Source organism: Pygocentrus nattereri, chromosome 29, assembly GCF_015220715.1.
Source record: "Pygocentrus nattereri isolate fPygNat1 chromosome 29, fPygNat1.pri, whole genome shotgun sequence".
Taxonomy (NCBI): Eukaryota; Metazoa; Chordata; class Actinopteri; order Characiformes; family Serrasalmidae; genus Pygocentrus; species Pygocentrus nattereri.
In genome coordinates, this window is record NC_051239.1 from 657,460 (window position 1) to 680,411 (window position 22,952).

At 43.4% G+C, this 22,952-nt stretch overlaps 1 protein-coding gene across 2 annotated transcripts in view; it reads left to right on the forward strand.

Annotated features, from left to right (window-relative positions):
* The window catches only part of grk5l (G protein-coupled receptor kinase 5 like), a 119,159-nt gene extending 103,019 nt beyond the window's left edge, over positions 1 to 16,140 (forward strand). Inside the window, exons 9-16 of one of the 2 annotated variants that reach the window (XM_037535983.1) lie at positions 3,571 to 3,761; positions 3,851 to 3,888; positions 5,015 to 5,104; positions 5,605 to 5,813; positions 9,190 to 9,327; positions 10,623 to 10,760; positions 12,302 to 12,498; positions 15,694 to 16,140. In XM_037535983.1, the coding sequence (XP_037391880.1) occupies positions 3,571 to 3,761; positions 3,851 to 3,888; positions 5,015 to 5,104; positions 5,605 to 5,813; positions 9,190 to 9,327; positions 10,623 to 10,760; positions 12,302 to 12,487 (990 nt within the window). In that variant the 3' untranslated portion in view covers positions 12,488 to 12,498; positions 15,694 to 16,140. The remainder of the gene's footprint in view (positions 1 to 3,570; positions 3,762 to 3,850; positions 3,889 to 5,014; positions 5,105 to 5,604; positions 5,814 to 9,189; positions 9,328 to 10,622; positions 10,761 to 12,301; positions 12,499 to 15,693) is intronic. The other variant, XM_037535982.1, reaches the window with a different exon arrangement.
* The last annotated feature ends 6,812 nt before the right edge of the window (positions 16,141 to 22,952 follow it).

The window sequence follows — 22,952 nt, forward strand, 5'->3', positions numbered from 1 at the left end:
GTCAGATTTCACCAACATTTACTGAACATCAGATCAAATAAAGTCCAGTTCGGTCAGATTTCAACAACATTTACTGAACATCAGATCAAATAAAGTCCAGTTCGGTCAGATTTCACCAACATTTACTGAACATCAGATCAAATAAAGTCCAGTTCGGTCAGATTTCAACAACATTTACTGAACATCAGATCAAATAAAGTCCAGTTCGGTCAGATTTCACCAACATTTACTGAACATCAGATCAAATAAAGTCCAGTTCGGTCAGATTTCAACAACATTTACTGAACATCAGATCAAATAAAGTCCAGTTCGGTCAGATTTCAACAACATTTACTGAACATCAGATCAAATAAAGTCCAGTTCGGTCAGATTTCACCAACATTTACTGAACATCAGATCAAATAAAGTCCAGTTCGGTCAGATTTCAACAACATTTACTGAACATCAGATCAAATAAAGTCCAGTTCGGTCAGATTTCACCAACATTTACTGAACATCAGATCAAATAAAGTCCAGTTCGGTCAGATTTCAACAACATTTACTGAACATCAGATCAAATAAAGTCCAGTTCGGTCAGATTTCACCAACATTTACTGAACATCAGATCAAATAAAGTCCAGTTCGGTCAGATTTCAACAACATTTACTGAACATCAGATCAAATAAAGTCCAGTTCGGTCAGATTTCACCAACATTTACTGAACATCAGATCAAATAAAGTCAAGTTCGGTCAGATTTCAACAACATTTACTGAACATCAGATCAAATAAAGTCCAGTTCGGTCAGATTTCAACAACATTTACTGAACATCAGATCAAATAAAGTCCAGTTCGGTCAGATTTCAACACCATTTACTGAACATCAGATCAAATAAAGTCCAGTTCGGTCAGATTTCACCAACATTTACTGAACATCAGATCAAATAAAGTCCAGTTCGGTCAGATTTCAACAACATTTACTGAACATCAGATCAAATAAAGTCCAGTTCGGTCAGATTTCAACAACATTTACTGAACATCAGATCAAATAAAGTCCAGTTCGGTCAGATTTCACCAACATTTACTGAACATCAGATCAAATAAAGTCCAGTTCGGTCAGATTTCAACAACATTTACTGAACATCAGATCAAATAAAGTCCAGTTCGGTCAGATTTCAACAACATTTACTGAACATCAGATCAAATAAAGTCCAGTTCGGTCAGATTTCACCAACATTTACTGAACATCAGATCAAATAAAGTCCAGTTCGGTCAGATTTCAACAACATTTACTGAACATCAGATCAAATAAAGTCCAGTTCGGTCAGATTTCAACAACATTTACTGAACATCAGATCAAATAATGTCCAGTTCGGTCAGATTTCAACAACATTTACTGACCATCAGATCAAATAAAGACCAGTTCGGTCAGATTTCAACAACATTTACTGAACATCAGATCAAATAAAGTCCAGTTCGGTCAGATTTCAACAACATTTACTGAACATCAGATCAAATAAAGTCCAGTTCGGTCAGATTTCAACAACATTTACTGAACATCAGATCAAATAAAGTCCAGTTCGGTCAGATTTCAACAACATTTACTGAACATCAGATCAAATAAAGTCCAGTTCGGTCAGATTTCAACAACATTTACTGAACATCAGATCAAATAAAGTCCAGTTCGGTCAGATTTCAACAACATTTACTGAACATCAGATCAAATAAAGTCCAGTTCGGTCAGATTTCAACAACATTTACTGAACATCAGATCAAATAATGTCCAGTTCGGTCAGATTTCAACAACATTTACTGACCATCAGATCAAATAAAGTCCAGTTCGGTCAGATTTCAACAACATTTACTGAACATCAGATCAAATAAAGTCCAGTTCGGTCAGATTTCAACAACATTTACTGAACATCAGATCAAATAAAGTCCAGTTCGGTCAGATTTCAACAACATTTACTGAACATCAGATCAAATAATGTCCAGTTCGGTCAGATTTCAACAACATTTACTGACCATCAGATCAAATAAAGTCCAGTTCGGTCAGATTTCAACAACATTTACTGACCATCAGATCAAATAAAGTCCAGTTCGGTCAGATTTCAACAACATTTACTGAACATCAGATCAAATAAAGTCCAGTTCGGTCAGATTTCAACAACATTTACTGAACATCAGATCAAATAAAGTCCAGTTCGGTCAGATTTCAACAACATTTACTGAACATCAGATCAAATAAAGTCCAGTTCGGTCAGATTTCAACAACATTTACTGAACATCAGATCAAATAAAGTCCAGTTCGGTCAGATTTCAACAACATTTACTGAACATCAGATCAAATAAAGTCCAGTTCGGTCAGATTTCACCAACATTTACTGAACATCAGATCAAATAAAGTCCAGTTCGGTCAGATTTCAACAACATTTACTGAACATCAGATCAAATAAAGTCCAGTTCGGTCAGATTTCAACCATCCATCCATCCATCTAAAGGTTTAACTCCAACATGCTCTGTCGGGCTGCAGGATCCAGTATATATCTCCTATGTAGTGCATTATGTAGGGAGCAGGGAGCCGTTTGTGATTCAGCCCCAGTGTGAGTAGAGGGCACTGCTTATTAGGTGTTGAATAAGACTTGTGGTGGTAATTTGGTGACCACAAGTACAAATAAAGAGAATTTTTTGCATTAAAGTGCTGTTATCGTATCGCTTTTGTTGGATTAAAACCTCGTATCTCCAAACCGGTCACTTTACAGGAGAAGGAAAAAACCTACTTTACCTTTAATGTAAGTCAATGGAACCGGACATCTTTCCGAGTCATTTTGGGGGCGTTTCTTTTGTCCATTCCTTATGAAATTTAAACACAATGTAAAGAGCGACAGACATTTTCAAATGGTATCAAAACCTGAAAAACAACAAAAATGGACATACGAGGTTTTGTTCTGACAACAGCGATACGTTCGTTGTTATATGACCAGGAGTAAATAAATAAATAAAAATAGCGAAATGACCAACATACAGCGTTGGGTACCGTTATACCATGCGCTAAAGGAACTACATTTCTTGGCGGAGTACGTGTTTATGTTGAGTAGTATTAATAATAACTTGCCTAATTTTTTTTTAGAAAATAATGAATTTTATCATATTTAATGTTGGCTGGCTTTTTCTGAAAGCTATAAGCCACTTGGGGCCACGGATTACAGTGGTTTTATCACAGGGAAGGGAGTTTTATCAAAGAAAAGAGACCCTTCCAGTCATAAAATCACTGTAGTGCACGGCCTCTCATGACGTATTGCTTTAATAGACCACTTTAAAGAGATTTCTTTTCCCCCCTCAAAATATACATGATATATAGACATATAGACATGTTATACATATATATGACATGTCAGTGCATTATGATTAATGCCACCTTTATTAGAAGGAAAAAGAGAGCTTTCCCTGACGTCAGCTGTTATTTTCAAACAGTGTTACATTCACTGAGCACTTTAAATGACCCTGCACTTACTGTCCACTGTCCACTAAATCTGAGGACGTGTTTGGTTTTAGTTTTGCTGCCGTGCTCACGCTTTGCTCTCGGCCCTCAGGTCAGCTTAGCGTACGCATATGAAACCAAAGACGCTCTGTGTCTGGTGCTGACCATCATGAACGGCGGAGACCTGAAGTTCCACATCTACAACATGGGCACGCCGGGCTTCGAGAAGGAGCGCGTCCAGTTCTACGCTGCTGAAATCTGCTGCGGCCTCGAGCACCTGCACCGAGAGTCCATCGTCTACAGGTGAGGGACGGGTAAACTCGCCTCATGCGTCCATAAAAAAATCAGCTTCACTCAGAATCTCAGTCTGACGTCTCTCTTTATTTCCTCAGGGATTTAAAACCAGAGAACATTCTCTTAGATGATAACGGTAAGTAGATCTGTTCATACTGTCCAGCCGTGACTGTTATGTCATACGGTTGTATGCAAAAGTTTGGTCAAAGTACGTGTGAATTACGTTACACAAGAGAAAATAGCACATCCTCTACAGAAAAAAAGTCTCTGCCTATTTACTGCACAATTTCTGTTTATTTGCAGGCTTTAACAAATACAGTAAAAAAAAAAGACAGTAAAATGTGCTGCAGCTTTTCCACAGGCCACATTTAGGTTCAGTCCACCACCTGGGCGAGCACCCTACACTATACCAATAAGAATCCTTGGGCAAGACTCCCAACACCACCTGCACCTACCTGTGTTTTAAAATAAAAAAAAAGCAAAAAAAATATCTAATTGTAAGTCGCTCTGGATAAGAGCGTCAGCCAAATGCCCTAAATGTAAAAAATGTAACATATTGGAAAAACTAAATATATTGGGTCAAAAACAAGTCTAACAAACAGTAATTCTGCTGTAAATTTGCTATTTATAGCGATATTTAAGTGAGTCCTCTGCAGACTGCATGATCAAATAGCGCAACAATTCAAGAAGAACGTTTAACATAAAATAGCAAAGAACTTCTGCTTTTCATCGTCGACGGTACATATAACAATAACACTGAAAGGTCTCGGTATGTAATATGGAGAATATAGATCTCGGTTATTCAGGCAGCACTGAATTAAAAACAGACATGATTCTGTAGTGGAAATCACTGCATGGGCTCAGAAACGCAAAGAAGAAACTACATAAACAGGATCCAGAAGCACTGCCACCTTCTCTGGGCTGTAGCTCATTTAAGATGGACTGAATTTAACATATTGGAAAAAAATATATTAGGTTAAAAAAAAGCCTGCAAAATAAACAGATTGTGCTGTAAATTTGCAGAAATGTCATATTTAAGTGGGTCCTCTGCATTTTCTCTTCCAAAATCACCATTTAATTGACCAAACCTTTTGACTGTATACGGTCAGTGGTTCCACCTCCGCTTCAGTTGTAACCTCTTAGATTAAGTCGGGCCCAAAACTTAATAGGTCATTTTAGTGCTGACCTTATAACCAGTATATTGTTCTGTTTATTGGTGTTTATTTTGGTTTATTCTCTTTTTCCTCCTTATTCCACTGCAGGCCATATCCGGATCTCAGACCTGGGGCTGGCCATCAAAGTGCCTGAGGGAGAGCTGATCCGTGGCCGAGTCGGCACTGTGGGTTATATGGGTAAATCATCTATTAATCATAATTAATCAGACGGTGTCTTGATCATCCTCACAACAGAGCTGCTGTTAAGAGGTGGTTGGCAGGTTGCCCTGGTTGGCAGACCAGTTATGCGTTATGAACCTTTAGAAGTGCAGAGGCGTTAGAATTGTTGTTATACAGTTAATCCTGTAATGAGTTACATTAACATTCAGTTCATATTCTATACAGACGGCACCTTTTCTGTTTGTTTTGATGTCAAAATATGAGAAACAGCAGAAAAGTAAAGGACGGTTTCTCTTTCCGCAGAACGAGACTAGATAATGAGGTTTTTCATCAAATCCTAATAAAATATCTCGCAGATTGACAATTAAAAATCGACACTCTCCCATCTTGGTTTAATGAGCTACAAGAATATTCATGAAAAATTGCATCGTTTTCAATCTGGCGATTGCTGTGGCTTCTCATTGGCTGCCGAACGGAGCCGATTTGACGGACGTGTTTCTGTGCTGATTGACCGGCAGCTCCGGAGGTGATTAATAACGAGCGCTACAGTATGAGTCCTGACTGGTGGGGTTTGGGCTGCCTGATCTACGAGATGACCGCCGGACGCTCGCCCTTCCGCGCCCGCAAAGAGCGAGTGAAGAGGGAGGAGGTGGAGAAGCGAGTGCAGGAGGAGGAGGAGGAGTACAGCGACAAGTTTACAGAAGACACCAAAGCCATCTGCAGGATGGTGAGGAGAGACAGCGTGCACACACACACACACACACACACACACACACACACACTAAACTATGCTGTGGGCGTGTGTGGAAACCAGTGGGTTTAAAAACATAAAACTAGGCCGACCAACAAATTAAAGTGCAGGGTGATTCAAAAAGGTTCATCCAATTTCAAAGTGATTTATTTCACGGTAAATCATCACAGATCAGTGCAGTGAGCTGTAAACGGTGTAAATGGGCGTAAAGTTTATTATGTAACTGTACAAGTTCTCAGTCTGAACCTCCTCCAGCTGGACGGACGACATCAACACCACAGTCAAACTCATCCCAGACTGGACTGAGCGTGTCGGACAGCACTGCAGCTTTTTTGGAAAGTGGTGTTGTCAGCAAATTCAAAATGGGCATATTATATATATTTTTAAGAAAACAAAAGTTCTCCATTTCAACAAAGTGCCTCTAGTTCTTTTGTGTATTAAATATATTTTTAATAATTCTGTTTGATAAAATCGAGCTATATTTCTTAAAAAAATCAGAAGTAGGTCTACACGCGTTAGGAACACGTGTTCAATAATAATCTATCCAACAGTGTTGGTGTTAATAAACGGTCATAAACACCCTGCGGTCCATTATCCATCAAGTTCATTTCGCTTCCAGCGTTTCTGGCATGAAGCGCAGCCAAGAAAACCTGAGCGTTTTTGCAAAAAAAGCTGAGCGTTTTTGCCTTTAAAAACACCAAATTACATTACAAATACAAATAAACACAAGTACAGTCAATTACACCCAGAACAGGTTTGGGACCTGACTCCTCGCTGTGCTCCAGCCATGGATTTCTTCAGTTCCGTCGCCCGGTTTAATTTGGTGAGGGACTGATTAGATCAACTAGGTGGTGACTGTAAATACTGGACGTCCTTGAGCAGAACTGTGGAACTACTCGAGCTAAGAAGCTCACAGTAGGTTGTTTGTTTATAGTCTTTCTGCCCAGATAAACCGATTTGAAGATCGTTTGCTCAGACGTCTTCAGACCTGTTCGTGTGAGGCTTCCGGGTCTTCCTCTGACGCGTTTCTTGAATGAGGAGAGTCTTAAAGCTGTGAACAGAACGAGCCAAGTGTCTTTACAAACACGCACGCAGAGCACGTTGGTCATCGTCCAAGTGGACGCTGCGGAGCGCAGCACAGACGGTTTCTGGGTAAATACAGTGATGTGTTCCTGCTTTAGCGCCTGATTTAGTGTCTCGCTCACTGTCGGCACTGAGCTGCTGAATGTGGCATCCTGTCCGAGTTCTGATCGTGAAGCAGCTCGTTATTCCTCCTTTGGTGCAGTTTGGTGATTTATTATAGCACCAGTGTGAACTGCCTGAAGAGCAGCGTGCGTTGTAGCACACGTTGGCGCATAAAGGACAAAAAATAATCTGCCAGTCATTAAAATTAATGGTGTCATCCAAGTATTCTAAGTGATGAAAAGCGCATAAATAGATGCCGCCCGTTTAAACGGAACAGATTTGATTAGTAATGTCTGGTTTTGAGGCCTAGGCTGGTTTTAATGTCAGCTATGAGTGTCGTTTTATGAACTTCATGCTTCTTTCAGCTAGTGTTGTGCTCCGGTATGAGTTTTAATATAGCTGTTATAATGATATTCCTCAAGTAAGTGCAGGTAACATGATGCCCAGCTGGTGGACAAAGGGACGTAACATTTGTCGTGTATATATATATATATATACACATAATGCGCCAAATGTTTTCAGAGGTGACCAGTCTGGACTGGCAGCCTTCACAGATGAGCACGTCACCCAGGCCATGAGCACTAATGCCCCCCTAAACCATCATGAATACTGGCTTTAGAACTGAGCACTGATAACAAGCTGAGTGGTCTTCAGCCCGGAGGACACAGTGTCCATGATTTCCTAAAAGAATTTCAAATGTTGATTCGTCGGACCGCCGGACACTTTTCCACTTCCCCTCAGTCCATTTTAAATGAGCTCAGGCCCAGAGAAGGTGGCAGCGTTTCTGGATCCTGTTTATATTTGGGTTCTTCTTTGTGTTTTAGAGTTTAACAGCGTTTGTGGATGCAGTGATGAACTGTGTTCACAGTCAGTGGTTTTCAGAAGTGTTTCTGAGCCCATGCAGTGATTTCCACTACAGAATCATGTCTGTTTTTAATGCAGTTTTAATGCTTAAAGAGGTGAAATGGTGTTTAGCGCTGTTTTTGCCAGGCTTGTGGTTCTGTGATTCTGACGCAGCTAGAGTCATTGTATATTGTTCGGTTGTTTTTGGTTTTATCATTTTGCGCAGTGAAATATTAAAGATTTGCTTTGGTTGTTTCAGTTGTTTCTTATTTAAGATAAGATAAAATAACCCTTTATTAGTCCCACCACAGCGGAAATTTACCAAACCTCGACTCTGATGGGACTCAAACCCACAGCCTTTGAATCACTTCTCCAAGTGTTACTTAGAAGTCTGATGCGCCACAGAGCCACCTTATTTAAAAGGGGACATCCCGCGATAATAGGCAGCTGTTAATCTACAACAATAAGTAAAGCACCTAAAATAGTTTTATTTGAAAGTCTATAAAACACCAAAGCTGTGAGAAACTTTTATCAAACGTTTAATACAGGGGGATTTAGAAGGATTGGTCCGATTTCAAGTTGATTAATTTCTCCTGTAAATCATTCCAGATCAGTGCAGTGAGCTGTAAACGGTGTAAATGAGCATAAAGTTTATTATGTAGTTCTACAAGGTCTCAGTCTGAACCTCCTCCAGCTGGACGGACGACATCAACACCACAGTCAGACTCATCCCAGACTGGACTGAGCGTGTCGGGCGTCGCTGCTCTCACGGCTCTTTCAGTGGGATTTCGGAGATCATCCAGTGCTGTGGAACCAGCGCCGAACGCTCTGAGCTGCTGGAGCTTCACTGCTGATGAAAATCCCGCTGCTCAGTTCTGACGGATTCACTCTGATTGACGTGGAGAACGCAGAACGTTCTGCTCAGGGGTCTCAGCTCCACTCAGACTGAAGGAGCCGGTCAGAAACTCTATGACCCCCTCTTACAGTTGGAGTGTGGTTGGTTCCTCGGCGCCTCACCCTATAATTTTCACCATATGACCTACTTCTGACTTTCTATTCTGCTTCTGACTAACCTGTCGTAGTGGTTTAAATCTCTGACCTCACAGGAAATCAGTTGTCAGATGTCAGAGAAATCTCAGACAGTTCAGTGTTATTTCAGAATTATTAATATACATACACAAATATAACGGGAGGAACTGTTTACACATTTAAAGGACCATAGACGATGAAAACAGCCCGAAAGACTTTATTCTATTTGAAACTAAAGGAATGCATCATTCAACCTTGCGTGTCCAGTGCTAACGTTGTCTGTGTGTTTCTCCAGCTCTTAGCCAAAGACCCCAAGCAGAGGCTAGGCTGCCAGCCTGAAGGAGCTGCAGAGGTCAAAGCTCATCCCTTCTTCAAAAACATCAACTTCAAGAGACTCGAGGCCGGCATTCTGGAACCCTCCTTCGTGCCTGACGTGAGCGAATACAGAGGATGTTTGTGTGATAGTTCAGCAAGAGATAAGATCACCAAAGTTTTCCTGCTTCAGCGCAGATGTAGTCGATCAGCCACGTCGTGTCTGCAGCCTGAAGTGTGTTTCTTTATTTCTTGCACTGGCTTGGACTCTAATTTAGTCCACGCAGTGCATGTTTATTGATAACTGTACGTCATACAGGTTCGTTCAACCTTACGTCGGCGTGTGTTTCAGGCCCGGTTTGTATGCGGATTTACTTTCGCCAAATTCCTTTTACCCTTTACACTGAAATCTCCGGTGTGACCAGATAAAAAGCAGATCATCTCTTCCGTTTTACTTCCGTTTACGTCTCCTCCTGTTACGATACGAATCGACAGGCTTTCATTGTTGGTTAAGTTAACCTCATTAGTCCCACTCCGGGAAGATTTCGCCACATACTCACTAAGGGGCTAAACTGAGCACACCTGCCCGGAGAGGTGGTCAGCCCTATCCAAGGCACCCAAGGAGCAGTTGGGGGTTAGGTGTCTTGCTCAAAGGCCACCTCAAACATGTCCCGTCAGCTCAGGGGAGCAAAACCACAACCTTCCGGGTACATAGCTGGTTCCCTAACCTCCAATTTCGGCAAAATACCAAATTGTGATTTTTCTGACCAATATTGCGGTTACCAATTAATTTGCAGTTGTTTGTAATTGAGGTATAAATTATAGTAGCCTGTATATTTTTTGTGTTATTTGTGGTTGTGATGTCACAGCACTCCACAAGCTCCATGTTTTAAGGTATAGTTTTCCTACTTAAAACTTGAGAAAAGCATCGACGTTGTTGGTCATGAACCCGTAAGACTGTAGTAAAAAGTTCAGCTCTTGGGATTTGAAAGTTGCGCTTGTTCAAATTGCAGTTTTGAGGTAAGAATATTTGTGGAGCTCCAGCTGTGTTTCCTTCTCGCCTGTAAGTCGGCTTTCAGCGTTTCTGCTTATGTAACTAAATGCAGACATAGAAATCATAACGTTCCGATCACAACGTGTCCTCACACAGTGGACATAATCAAGTCTATTAGAGATTCCGAACAACTTCTCATGCGTTGAGATGAGTGCATCCAATTAGCACTATGCTAATTATAATCCTGCAGTAATTCTCTGCTACATTAACCTTGCAGCTCAAAGAAGCGAGTTGGCTGATGGACTGCCGGGGAAGGGGGTTTAGATTAGATTGAATTATATTCCTCAATCGTTCAAACTGCTCCTCAAACCGAGTGTTTGAGTTGTGTTCACTGTTGGTTCCTCTCTCTCTGTGTTGTGCAGCCCAGGGCGGTCTACTGTAAAGACGTTCTGGACATTGAACAGTTCTCCACTGTTAAAGGTGTAAACCTGGACCAAACAGACAACGATTTCTACTCCAAGTTTGCCACTGGCAGCGTCTCCATCCCATGGCAGAATGAGGTTTGTTTTATTGGTGCACGTTCTGCTCTTTTCAGTCTCACAGCAGAGTGACTGAGTTAGTGATGCAGCACTTAAATCTAAAAAAAAACAAAAAAAACTTTTTGACTGGGTAGACGGATAGATGGCTGGGTAGACGGCTAGAGGGCTGGGTAGACGGCTAGAGGCCTGGGTAGACGGCTAGAGGCCTGGGTAGACGGCTAGGTGGCTAGAGGCCTGGGTAGACGGCTAGAGGCCTGGGTAGACGGCTAGAGGCCTGGGTAGACAGCTAGGTGGCTAGGGGCCTGGGTAGACGGCTAGGGGCCTGGGTAGACGGCTAGGTGGCTAGAGGCCTGGGTAGACTGCTAGAGGCCTGGGTAGACGGCTAGGTGGCTAGAGGCCTGGGTAGACGGCTAGAGGCCTGGGTAGACGGCTAGAGGCCTGGGTAGACGGCTAGGTGGCTAGGGGCCTGGGTAGACGGCTAGGGGCCTGGGTAGACGGCTAGGTGGCTTGAGGCCTGGGTAGACTGCTAGAGGCCTGGGTAGACGGCTAGAGGCCTGGGTAGACGGCTAGAGGCCTGGGTAGACGGCTAGGTGGCTAGGGGCCTGGGTAGACGGCTAGAGGCCTGGGTAGACGGCTAGGGGCCTGGGTAGACGGCTAGAGGCCTGGGTAGACGGCTAGAGGCCTGGGTAGACGGCTAGGGGCCTGGGTAGACGGCTAGAGGCCTGGGTAGACGGCTAGAGGCCTGGGTAGACGGCTAGGGGCCTGGGTAGACGGCTAGAGGCCTGGGTAGACGGCTAGAGGCCTGGGTAGACGGCTAGGGGCCTGGGTAGACGGCTAGAGGCCTGGGTAGACGGCTAGGGGCCTGGGTAGACGGCTAGAGGCCTGGGTAGACGGCTAGAGGCCTGGGTAGACGGCTAAAGGGCTGCGTAGATGGCTAGAGGGCTGGATAGACGGGTAGATGGATAGATGGCTAGATGGCCTGTGTAGATGGCTGGGTAGACGGGTAGAGGGGAAGATGGCTGGGTAAATGGATAGATGGCTGGATAGAGGGCTGGGTAGATGGATGGATAGATAGATGTTTATGGACAGATGAACAGATGAATGGAAAGAGGGTTAGAGATTGATGTTTAGGGTACATAGATGGATGGATGGATAAATGGAAGGATGGATGGATACACAAGTTGACAGATTGATTAATAGATGCATACATTCATGAATGGATAGATGAATAAATGAGCAGATACACTGATGTATGAATGAATAGACCATTGAGATCATTGTGCTAAACAAACCCTCTTTTCTCTCTGTCTCTCTCTCTCTCTCTCTCTCGCTCGCTCTCTCTCTTTTGCTCTCTCTCTTGCTCCCTCTCTCTGTCTCTCTCACTCTTGCGCGCTCTCTCTCTCTCTCTCCCTCTCTCTGTCTCTCTCGCTCGCTCTCTCTCTCTCTCTCTCTCTCTCCCTCTCTCTGTCTCTCTCTCTCTCTCTCTCTCTCTCTCTCTCTCTCTGTCTCTCTCTCTCTCTCTCTTTCTCTCTCTCTCTCTCTCTCTCTCTCTCTCTCTGCAGATGATAGAGACAGAATGCTTTAGTGACCTTAACGTGTTTGGGCCTCAGGGGTCGCGCCCCCCTGACCTGGACTGGACGCAGCCGCCGGAGCCGCCGCGGCGCAGCCTGCTGGACAGGATCTTTAGGAGACATGTGAGGATCTCCTCCTCCTCCACAGAGGAACAGGCCAGAGAACACAATAGTTAACTACAGACCAGGTCAAACACCCATTCAGGACATCATCCACTCATTCACTCATTCACTGTAACACCCCCCTGCGCCGACATTCACTGTAACACCCCCCTGCGCCGACATTCACTGTAACACCCCCCTGCGCCGACATTCACTGTAACACCCCCCTGCGCCGACATTCACTGTAACACCCCCCTGCCCCGACATGCAGCCGTCCCTGTAAATGTTCCTGCAGTGCCAGCTTATTCACACTGTACCATGTAATAGCGTCTGCCGTGTGTGTGTGTGTGTGTGTGTGTGTGTGTGTGTGTGTGTGTGTGTGTGTGTGTGTGTGTGTGTATATACATCAGTTAGCTGGCATTAAACTCTCCCAGTTTCATTGGTGCCAGAGGAAATTCAGCTGATAAACTCCTGATATTGCTTTGAAATTGATTATTTTATGATATAAACACATTGATCATATCTACATATATATATATAATGTGTGTGTGTGTGTAAATAATAATAATAATAATAATAATATAGGAAGCTCAACACTTGCAGTAAATTTAATAACATTCTCATCAAATTGGTTCTCGTTATGATCTTGCATGACACACCTCCATTCAAAACAAGGCATCTTCTACCTCTTATGTGTAGATAGACGTCAGATGTTAGTTTTCTGCAGTGTTGGACGGGAACTAAGTAAATGTCATTTATTACTGTACTATTTATTAACTACTCAAAACGAAAGAAGCGCAAAGCCAGAGCACCAATCAGGGCCCAGCGGTCACTTTGTTTAGAGCTGGTTTTGACCTGTTGGTCATACCGACCCAGTGCAGCACGCGGTTCAACGTCAGCGCAGCAGCGTAAAACTTTGGGAGAGTCTGTTCAACATAAATGATGAACTAACCTAACTTTGTGTAAATAGAGCTCAATATAGAAATATGTCCACATATGCAGTCGAGACTGACGCGGCTTTTTTCTGAATTTCTACAAACACCATTTCATTTTATAGTAAATGAGTTTGGGCTGGTTTATGTTTATGAACAGACGCCTACAGATCAACATAGTAAAGGAGCTCATCTGTGATCCTGAGTTTAAAGCCAGTTTTTATTCAACTTAAACTTGGAACTAAGTTGTAAATAAATCTGAAACTGAAACTTTGCTTGTGTGTAAAAAGTGATTTCAGAGCCACTCGGTTCTCCCTGATGGAAACTGTTTACCTTCAGTGTTTTGTGCTTCTGATCATTTTAATAGACGTCAGCGTCACTAATTAATGACGTTCTATTAAAAGACTGGTTTACCAAGAGAGACGCTGGAGGACTTTCACCTGAAATGAGTTCATGAAGCCAGTCTGGTTATAAAAATGATAACAGGACATCAGAGCCAGAATTACTCTTTTAGTACTTTTACTTTATACTTAAGTACATTTGAAGGCAAATACTTTAGTACTTTTACTCAAGTGGAGGTCTAAAAGGGAGGAACTTCTACTTTTACTGGAGTGATATTTTACCCTGGGGGTCTCGACTTTAACTCCAGGACAGGGTTTTACTTCGTCCAGCTCTGCTTTTCCCGATATGTATGAGAACGCTGGGTACAGCAACTGCATGTGTGAAAGGAGGAATTCGGCAGCGTGAGCGGAAAAGATAAAGGCTTTATTTGGTGCGGTTCCCACTTTACTCCCAAATATAGTCGATCATCCAAGGCAGTTTTACTGTGCTGGAGCTATAAGGCTAAAATACCTAACAAATAAACAAAAGTGTGGGAAACATTCGCACTACCATTTTTAGCCATGCTAACATACTTGAGTCCATGATTATAGATAAGTGTGTCATACAGTGTCAGAAACCACACAGTCACGTCTATTAGAGATTACTTAAAGCAGTGCATTGGTGAAAAATCTTCATTTACACAGATAAAGTTGATCAGCCAAGACATGTTTGGAATCCAGATTTTGTTTCTTTAGCTTAAAACTGGAGCTAACCCTGCTAAAAATAAATAAATAAACAAAACACTAGAGCTCAATAGTCACCCAAACAGCACAAATCATTTCAAATCTAGGGCTTCATTAGGGGCAGCACAGGTTTGTCAGTGTGGTGTAGAAGACATTATGGCTCACTGTGAGCTGTAAAACAACTGCAGGCGGCCACGTCCTCAAAGGGAAGTCTGTTCACTATTTGCAACACCGCCGGGCAGTTATTTCCAGCCATTCCAGGCCAAAATACTACATATGAAATCACTGGTGAAATCTGACCAAAACACTTTAACGTTTGGCTCAGCAACGCTCAAAGGACTGATTAGTGAGTTTGTTCATCGACCCTTCCACGCTCGCATCGTAACCAGCAATTTGATTGGCTCTTTTTATTGAAGGGTGGGACTTTCCACAAACAGACGCCGTGTTGAGAGTTATGAGCTTTCCTATTCATTTTTTAACCAGTGACGTGTCTCTTCACTTGTAACGTCTCTGTGTGGTTGGTTAGTGTAGTGGTTAACACCTCTTCTACACTGTAGACTGGGGTTCAATCCCCCACCTGGGTAACCACCCTACACTATACCAATAAGAGTCCTTGAGCAAGACTCCTAACACTACCTTCACCTCCTCTGTGTAAAATGATCAAACTGTAAGTCGCTCTGGATAAGAGCGTCAGCTGAATGCCAGAAATGTAAATGTCTCTGTTATAAACAGCAGGGTCTGTTTATAACCACTGCAGGAGTTGGAGCGCAGATCTTGCGGATTTTGCTCATTTTTGTAGCTCACAGTTTTGGTGACGTATTTTTACAGAGACGATTTGGGCTATTTGGGTGACTATTGAGTTCTTGTGTTTGTTAGCAGCCTTAGCCTTGCAGCACCTCTTCTAAACTAAAGAAGCTCAGTTTCTACAAGCACGTCTTGACTGATCGTCTGAATCAAATGGCTGTGCAAATTAGGCTTTTCTCCAAACTGCTCCTTTAACGGTTGAGGCAAGTGCATGGTGCTAATTGACGTATGTTGGTATGGTTCCGTTTCTAATTAGCTACGTCAGCCTCGTGTAAAGCTAAAGAAGCCTCAGTCGCCAAACCTGTCTGAGCTGATTGACTGTAATGCGAGTAAAGGGGGAAACTGGATATGTAAATTGGATATTTGGCCAGACTTTTTATATCTGACGGGGGCCGCAAAGTCATCAAAATGCTTCAGATGCTCAAACGAGAGCCGAGTGTAAACTTCCTCTCATCCTTTTTCTCCTCCTTCTCCTTTCCAGCATCCAGAGGCGACCATCGCTCACAGCCGAGTCTCGTCTTCCAGCGTCAACTCCGTTGACTCCGTGTCAAACTCTGCCCCCTAGTGGACAGACGCCTGCGGGACTACAGGGAACAAGATAGAACAAGTGATATAAAGAAAGAGAGAGAGAGAGAAAAAAATAAACAGAGAGAAACTCCTCCAGTCCTGCACAGGCTGGTCTTTAGAGCACGGAAGAGGATTTTGTTTTTTATTTCCTCGTCTAGGCCGCAAACACTAACCTTTCGCGGCCCGCTGGAGGGCAGGAGACGAAACGACTCTGCTTTTGAGACGAAAAGAGACTTTTTTTTTTCTTTTTGTCGTTTTTTTTTTGTTTTGTTTTATGTTTTTTAACTACAGCCGAACTTTTACCCCTCACCTCATGCTCCCTCAGGATTGCTGGACCAGAATAAAAAAGAGCCACTGACAATGACGGAATATTAAACTCTTATTATTCAGGGGATTTTACTGACAAAAGAGAGGCCTCCACAGGGAATGGGAAGGGGGCTTTTTTTCCCACCCTTCTGTTTTGGGAGGGAAAAGTGGACTGAAGAGACTCGACACACACTCACTAACACAGGCACTCACTCCCCTCCTCCTCCTCCATCCCTGTCTTTAATCCCTTACCTTCTCTCCCGCCACAGTTCAGCTCAACAACACAATACACCTCCAACCTCAAACCCAAAATGTGCATTGCCTTGCATACACTCAGGCCAAAGATAAGACGCGTGTTTGAGTATCTGGTTGCCATATTTTGTTCTGGAGAGCGAGGTAAGGCCTAAAAAAAAGGAGAAAAAAGAAAAACAAGCACAAAGACGAGCAGAACTTGGGCTAGTCACTGTCTTTCGGTCATCCACACGCATGGATCCCATCCGTGAAGGGATACTTGAATCAGGAAAGCTGAAGTGGCTAACAGAGCTTGCGTTCCTTGTGACGAGTAAAGTGGCTGACGACTATAAACAAGTGAAAGCTGAATACTTGATGCATAAAAAACTACAGTGGCTGAAAATAAAGATGAATACAGAAAAGCTAAGGTGGCTAAAAGCGCTAAGGAGGAAATGACTGGCTGAAATGCCGCGATGGCGAACGGCGCTCGTGTTCCCAGCAGTGAGGTGAAAGCTAAAAGGCTGAGGTGGTTAACAGCGTTGATTTTCCCAGTAATGAGTGAAGTCTGTATACAGAAAAGCTAAGGAGGCAAACGGCGCCGATGAGTGAAAAATACCTGAGTGCAGAGCAGCTAACGGCGCAGCTAACGGCGCTAATGTTCCTAGTAAAAGCAGCTAAGGTGGCTAATCCAAGCTGGATGCTTAATCCGGAAAATCTGAGGTGGTTAGCGGTGCTTATGCTCCTATTAGTGAGTGAAATGCGAATACAGAGAAGCTGAGGTGGCTAACGGCGCTAATATTCCTAGTAATGAGTGAAAGCTGAATATGTGATCCAGGAAGGAGGCTGAGGAGGCCAGCAGTGCTTGGGTTGGGTTGCTGATGGTCAGTGGATGCTGGATGCTTGATTCAGGAAAAGCTAGGGTGGCCAGCAGTGCTGTAATGCTCTGAGCAGTGAATGAAAGCTGGATATTTGGTCCAGCGAGGTTAACACGACATGGTAATCAGTGAAAGCTAAAGGCGGCTAGCTAGCCAGATCTCGAGTAGTGCTAACCGCCCTCTGCTGGCTTTGCTAGCAGCGTTTTTTTTTTCGGTGGTGTTTCTTCAAAGCCACATATTGGCAGCTCTGGTTTCGTCCCGTCTGTAGAAGATGGGGTGACATTAACAAAGTTAAAGGACGTACAGGAGGCCTGAATTTAGCGTAGGCCAAGTTTCCGTTGGAAAACATTTCAGCATCGCTTCCTGTGTGCAGGGCATTGGGAACCAGGGAGTGGCCGAAAGTGGAGACAGGTAAAGTGGGTGTGGCCTTGTTTGACAGTGGGCAGGCCCTAAACCAGCAGATGCATACACCAACACAGCACAAGAAGTCAATCAGGGAACTCCACTGTACTCATCTCATCGGTTCGGTTACCCCTACCAGTGCAGGGGGTACCACCTTTTAAAATAAGTTACAGATTCCGCTGCAGATACTGCTGCGTGTTCACCTGCGGACAGTCTTCACTCATGAAACCCTCTCTCTGCTGCCCGGCTAGTTGCTGACGGAGAAAGCTGAAGGGTTGGTATGTGTGCATGTGCCAAAGCCTGCAGTACTGGAGCAAAACTGACCAATCGGTTTCTTCATCAATGAATAAAAAGACGTGTTTCTCTAACAAGTGAAAGGAATCTACCCGTGTGAGTGTCATGAGGGGGGCTAGATGCTGGCGTTCGTCCACCACCACCACCACCACAGCTGCCCCATCGCTCATGTCCATCTGCAATACGGTTGCCAGACAAAGTTAAAGGAACACTTGTGTTTTTCAACCTAATCTCAGTTTGATGCATCTGTATTGTATCATAAATTGCCAAGGGAGATTGTTTCAATGATTATTTCAACTTTCTTAGAAAATAGCTGAAAGTTCTTCTCACATCTCCCTTATAGTAGAGTCCAATGGGCAGATGCTGAGTTACGTTGCTAACATCAGGGATCGAAATACCCCTTGGTATTTGGGGGTCCTATGCCGGTCCTATGGCTACTCTAGTGTTGCCTAAATGCCAAAAAATCTGGCAAGTTTTTAGATTTACCAATTAATCACAGTGTATTGTGACGTTTTTAGAGGTGTTCCGAGCATAGTTACGGTTGCTAGGCCGTGAAGGACCAACTGGGTGAAATGATTTGCTACAGTGCCACCCTGAGGTAGATCCGTGCTGCATGGCTAGCTAAGAATATCAAAGACGGATGCTCACCAGTTGGGAAGCAGGATAAGTAAAGAGCAACAGCAATAGTATCTAGTCTAAGGGTATGAGATTTCGAAAATATAACCTGTGATATAATAAGTTTTATAAGATGTTATGAAGTTTTTCCCAACTACCCAACAGAAAAACAAAACCCAAAAATCTGGTTACTTTAAACTCCACCCACACAGCCACCCTGTTGTCAGACTAGCCCTAAGTCTGAAATAATTAATTATACATGCATAAATTCGCTAACGAATTCATGTTTCACAAAAATGTAGGGCTGAGCAGAGAGTCGTTTCTATCAATACCCGTTAGAAAGAGTGTCATTTTAAAATCGCAAGAGCGGCAATCAAATTATTGAAAATGTTTAGGTCTGGTCATTTAACCTAATGACACCGAGCTTGTGAACCCAAAGTGCATCGCAGTCAAAATATCGGTCAGAAAAATCGCAGTTAGGTATTTTCCTCAGGTCGTTCCGCCCTTCGGTTTCCCACATGCCCATTGGCTTCTATTAATAGCGAGTTTCACAACAATCAGAGCAGCTCATTGAAATAATCATCCCTGGTCATTGACCCTGTGCTGTAGATGCTGCTCACAGAGCTTCAGTTCGAAAACCGGTGGACTTTCCCTTTAATAAGCGCTTTCCTTCCAGTATTGCACGTTTTCCCGAACACCAAATGCCGCGGTCTTGCTCAAACTTCAGGTCTCGGACTTCTCGCGTAGACATTTCTCACCTGACTGTTTACATTCAACAGTAAAGCAGGTCCACCTTAACCAGCATACCTCAGCGCCTGAGCTCATTTCACCCATATTTCCATACTGGTGTCATCACACGGCATGAGCACTTGAAGATTCCACCGATTCCAGCGTTTCAGACGTGAGAACTCTCCGCTGAGTGCGCTCACAGCCCCGGAACGCGTTGGCTTAAGCTCGAGCGCATCGTTTTAATGAGGATTTAGACTGAGCCCCAGCCCGATCGGCCTTCAGAGCGACTCGGAGGTCAGGTGGCTGTGACACAAGGGGGTAAAAAGGACGGAAGAGAGCCGAGCTGCCTGGGAAGCCTGGGAAATCTGTTACGGGTGGTGTTTGCCAGCCTAGCTGACGGACCACGTGTTTCGAAAGCCTGTTTTGCGCCTTCATAAACTGAAAAAGGTCCATCAGTACATATTTTCACTCGACCCGGCTTCGCCCGCATGTTTAAGTGTGTTTTCTTCCCTCGAGGGTCTTTGTTTAAGTGCCATATTTGTTTGATTAGCAGGCCAAGCTGAGGGTTTTATGTATCAGTGCCATTAACCCAGACATTTGTAATCAATATTAACAGAAAACGATCATCCCCTACGAGAATACATGTAGTGTTTGTTATGGGGGTGGGGGTGGGGGTGGGGCTGGGGTGCTTTTTGGGGGTCCAACTTTGGGTATTTGTTGATAGATGAACAATATTAGCCCATGCTACCTGGCTAGGCGCAAGGGATTTTGGGATTTGTAGGCGAATTGCTTGTTTATTCCAGGCGCATATCCTGAAAAGTACAGCTCGTCGGAGAGTTTAGACACTGGACGGACTCCCGAAGTACGAGAAGAGCGCTTCGTCCAGAGAGTGGCTTCTGTTTGTGTACAGGATTGTCACGTAGCTGTTAGCCTGTTAGCAGTGGTGAGAGTCTGTGTTGTGCCACAAATGGGGTTATAATGTGTGATGGTAGACTTAAGTGATTTTTTTTTTTAAATGAGAGTTTATTAATCTTTTTTATTATTATTATTATTATGAAAAAAGACTTTTTCTCCCCTAGTTGTGGTGAGTATTCGGAAGTTACAGGGGGATTTCACAATGTTACAGGGATCGTTTTCCCGAGCCATTATTGCCTTGTGTTGTGTAGGCCTATTAGATTCGAGAAAGACTTTGACACAGTAGATCCAGTGCCGTCAGTCGTGACTGAAAAAAGGATGCGTTGACCAATTAGGCTGTTGTGTTAGGTGTTGCTGTTTCCATAGAGGCTATAGCAGATGCGGCCCCCCCCCAGCCGGAGGAGCGTTCACGGCGCATCGGCGACTTTTCCCGGTCGCTGGCGCTCTCCACATCGTGGCGAGGGCCTAACGACGACGTGCGACATCAGAACTACTGTTTTCTTTTCTTTTCTTTTCTCAGATACAAACGAAAACGTCATTCCCCCGTGTCCTTGTTTGGAGCATGAATACTCGGAGCAACTTCAATGCATTACGTGTTTTACACTCTGCGTATGAAATGATGCGTTTTCCATTATTGCGAAATGACAAATGATTATTTTCTTGTTTTCTTTTCGCTGTTATGCTGCATAAAAGGGACATTGCCTTTTAATCAATGACCAAACTAAAAGGGAGTCGGAGTGGTAATTAATTGGCAGATTGGTTTCCCACCCAGAAGACGAGCCTCGTATTGGATTCACTTTATTTTATTATTATTATTATTATTATTATTAATGTTGTTGTTGTTTTTTTGTTTTGGTTTTTTTTAATACGTCATATTACAAGAGATTTAGCTACATTCTGAGAAATCCAATCAAGTGCCTCCTTTTTAGCAGTGTAGTCCAGGTAGTGCCCATGTTAAGGTTTGCACTTTGTGTGTCACTTATGTCATCGTCTGTGTCCGTGACGCACACACACACACACGCACACACACACACACACACACACACGTGGACACGTGATTATTTTAAGAGAGAGGTGTTGTTTGTTCTACGCTGATTGCATGTGAAGCCAAACCTGTCAAAGTCCTTCTGAATAAAACCTGTGCTGGCCTGAACAGGAGTGTGTGGGTTCTTTCTGTGTGTGTGTGTGTGTGTGTGTGTGTGTGTGTGTTTAAAGAGGAACTCCACCAAATTTTCCAAAGTTTGTATAATTCAGTGATTGAGGGGTAAACAGACTGAATCTGAGCGGTTTGGTGTGAGATGTCTTTACAGTGGTGGTGATGGGAACCACTCATCGCCATGACTACAGCACAGATATAGACATTTTATTTACCATCCAGAACCTCCAGAGAACCTACACGGGTCTTCTGAGTTCATATGGAATGATGACGATGGAAAATAATGGAAAATCTGAATCTATTTTGCCGTGAATGGATTTAAAAAAAGTCATTTTTAGAAAATTATAGACCACAAACATCTTGAACTATAAAACAACGTCTCGGCTCATATTCAGAACCAGTTCATGGAGGAACTTTCTGTGAGCAGCTTTTAGAGGGGGACGTCTGGTTCCCATCACCAGCACTGTGAACAGTTCTGACTTGGTAAATTTCCCTAGAACGGAGCGCTTCACACCGAACCTCGGAATGATTCTGTTTACATCTCAACCGTTTAATTGTATGGAAATGTTTTTAAAAATGCTGAAATTCCCCTTTAAGGCCCGACTGCTGGAAGGAATGTGGAAGCCAACGAATTTTGAGTTTCAAGTATCTGCGAAAGGGAATTCGACCGAGGTTACAAGGCAAATTACACAGATTTTTCAAAAATCTGCTTTACTTAGTTGAGGGTTATGCTTAGCTAATTAAGTCTAAAACTTACAGATCAAACATTTTAATGAAGAATTCTGACATTTTTTAGACTCATCTGCATAATTAACTGGTTGAGATGTAAACAGAGTCGTACAGAGCGGTTTGGTGTGAAACGCTCTCTTCTAGAGAAACTTGCTGAGTCAGAATTGTTTACAGTGGTGGTGATGGGAACCAGATGTCCCCCTCTAAAAGCTCCTCACAAAGTTCCTACATGAGCTACACAAATCAACATGAGTCTGATTCTTAAGGCGTTATTTTATAATACAATTCTGCACTAAATGCTTTTGTTAAAGTTCTTTTATGTCTGAGAGGTACATGCAGGGTGCTGTAAGGCAAAGAAGACCCTTGGCAGGACCCCCTATTGCTCAAAGTCCACCTTGATTCTACACTCAGTAGCCACGTTTACATGCAGCCTAATAATCCATTAGTAATCCGAAGAATACGTCCGTGTAAACACCTGAATTGGAACAGTCTAGTCCAAATGAGGCCATTCGGAATGCAGTTTCTATCCGACTGAACAAGGTGTGTAGTCCTGTAAATAATCAGTTAAACAGAAGAATAATATCCGTGTAACCGTCTGTATCCGATTACATTCCCTATCGGAAAGTTTCAGTCCGTTCTGCTTGTGCGTCGCGTCACAGTGAGAGTTTATACCGTTCAACACGGCGGAGCAGAAACTGGTCTGCAGAGGAGACGAAGTTCATGCTCTGATCTTTAAAAGACGGCGGTGGGACGGACGTCCAGCTTATGCGTCTCAGAGCACGACGTCTTCCTCTCGGCCTTCTTTAATAAGGACGTCTGAAGGACGTTTTCCTGAGTCTGACGTCATTTTAAAGCAGTTAAAAACACAATCACTGCTCACTGCTGCTCATCTCACTCCGACTGGACCTCACGGGATGCTGG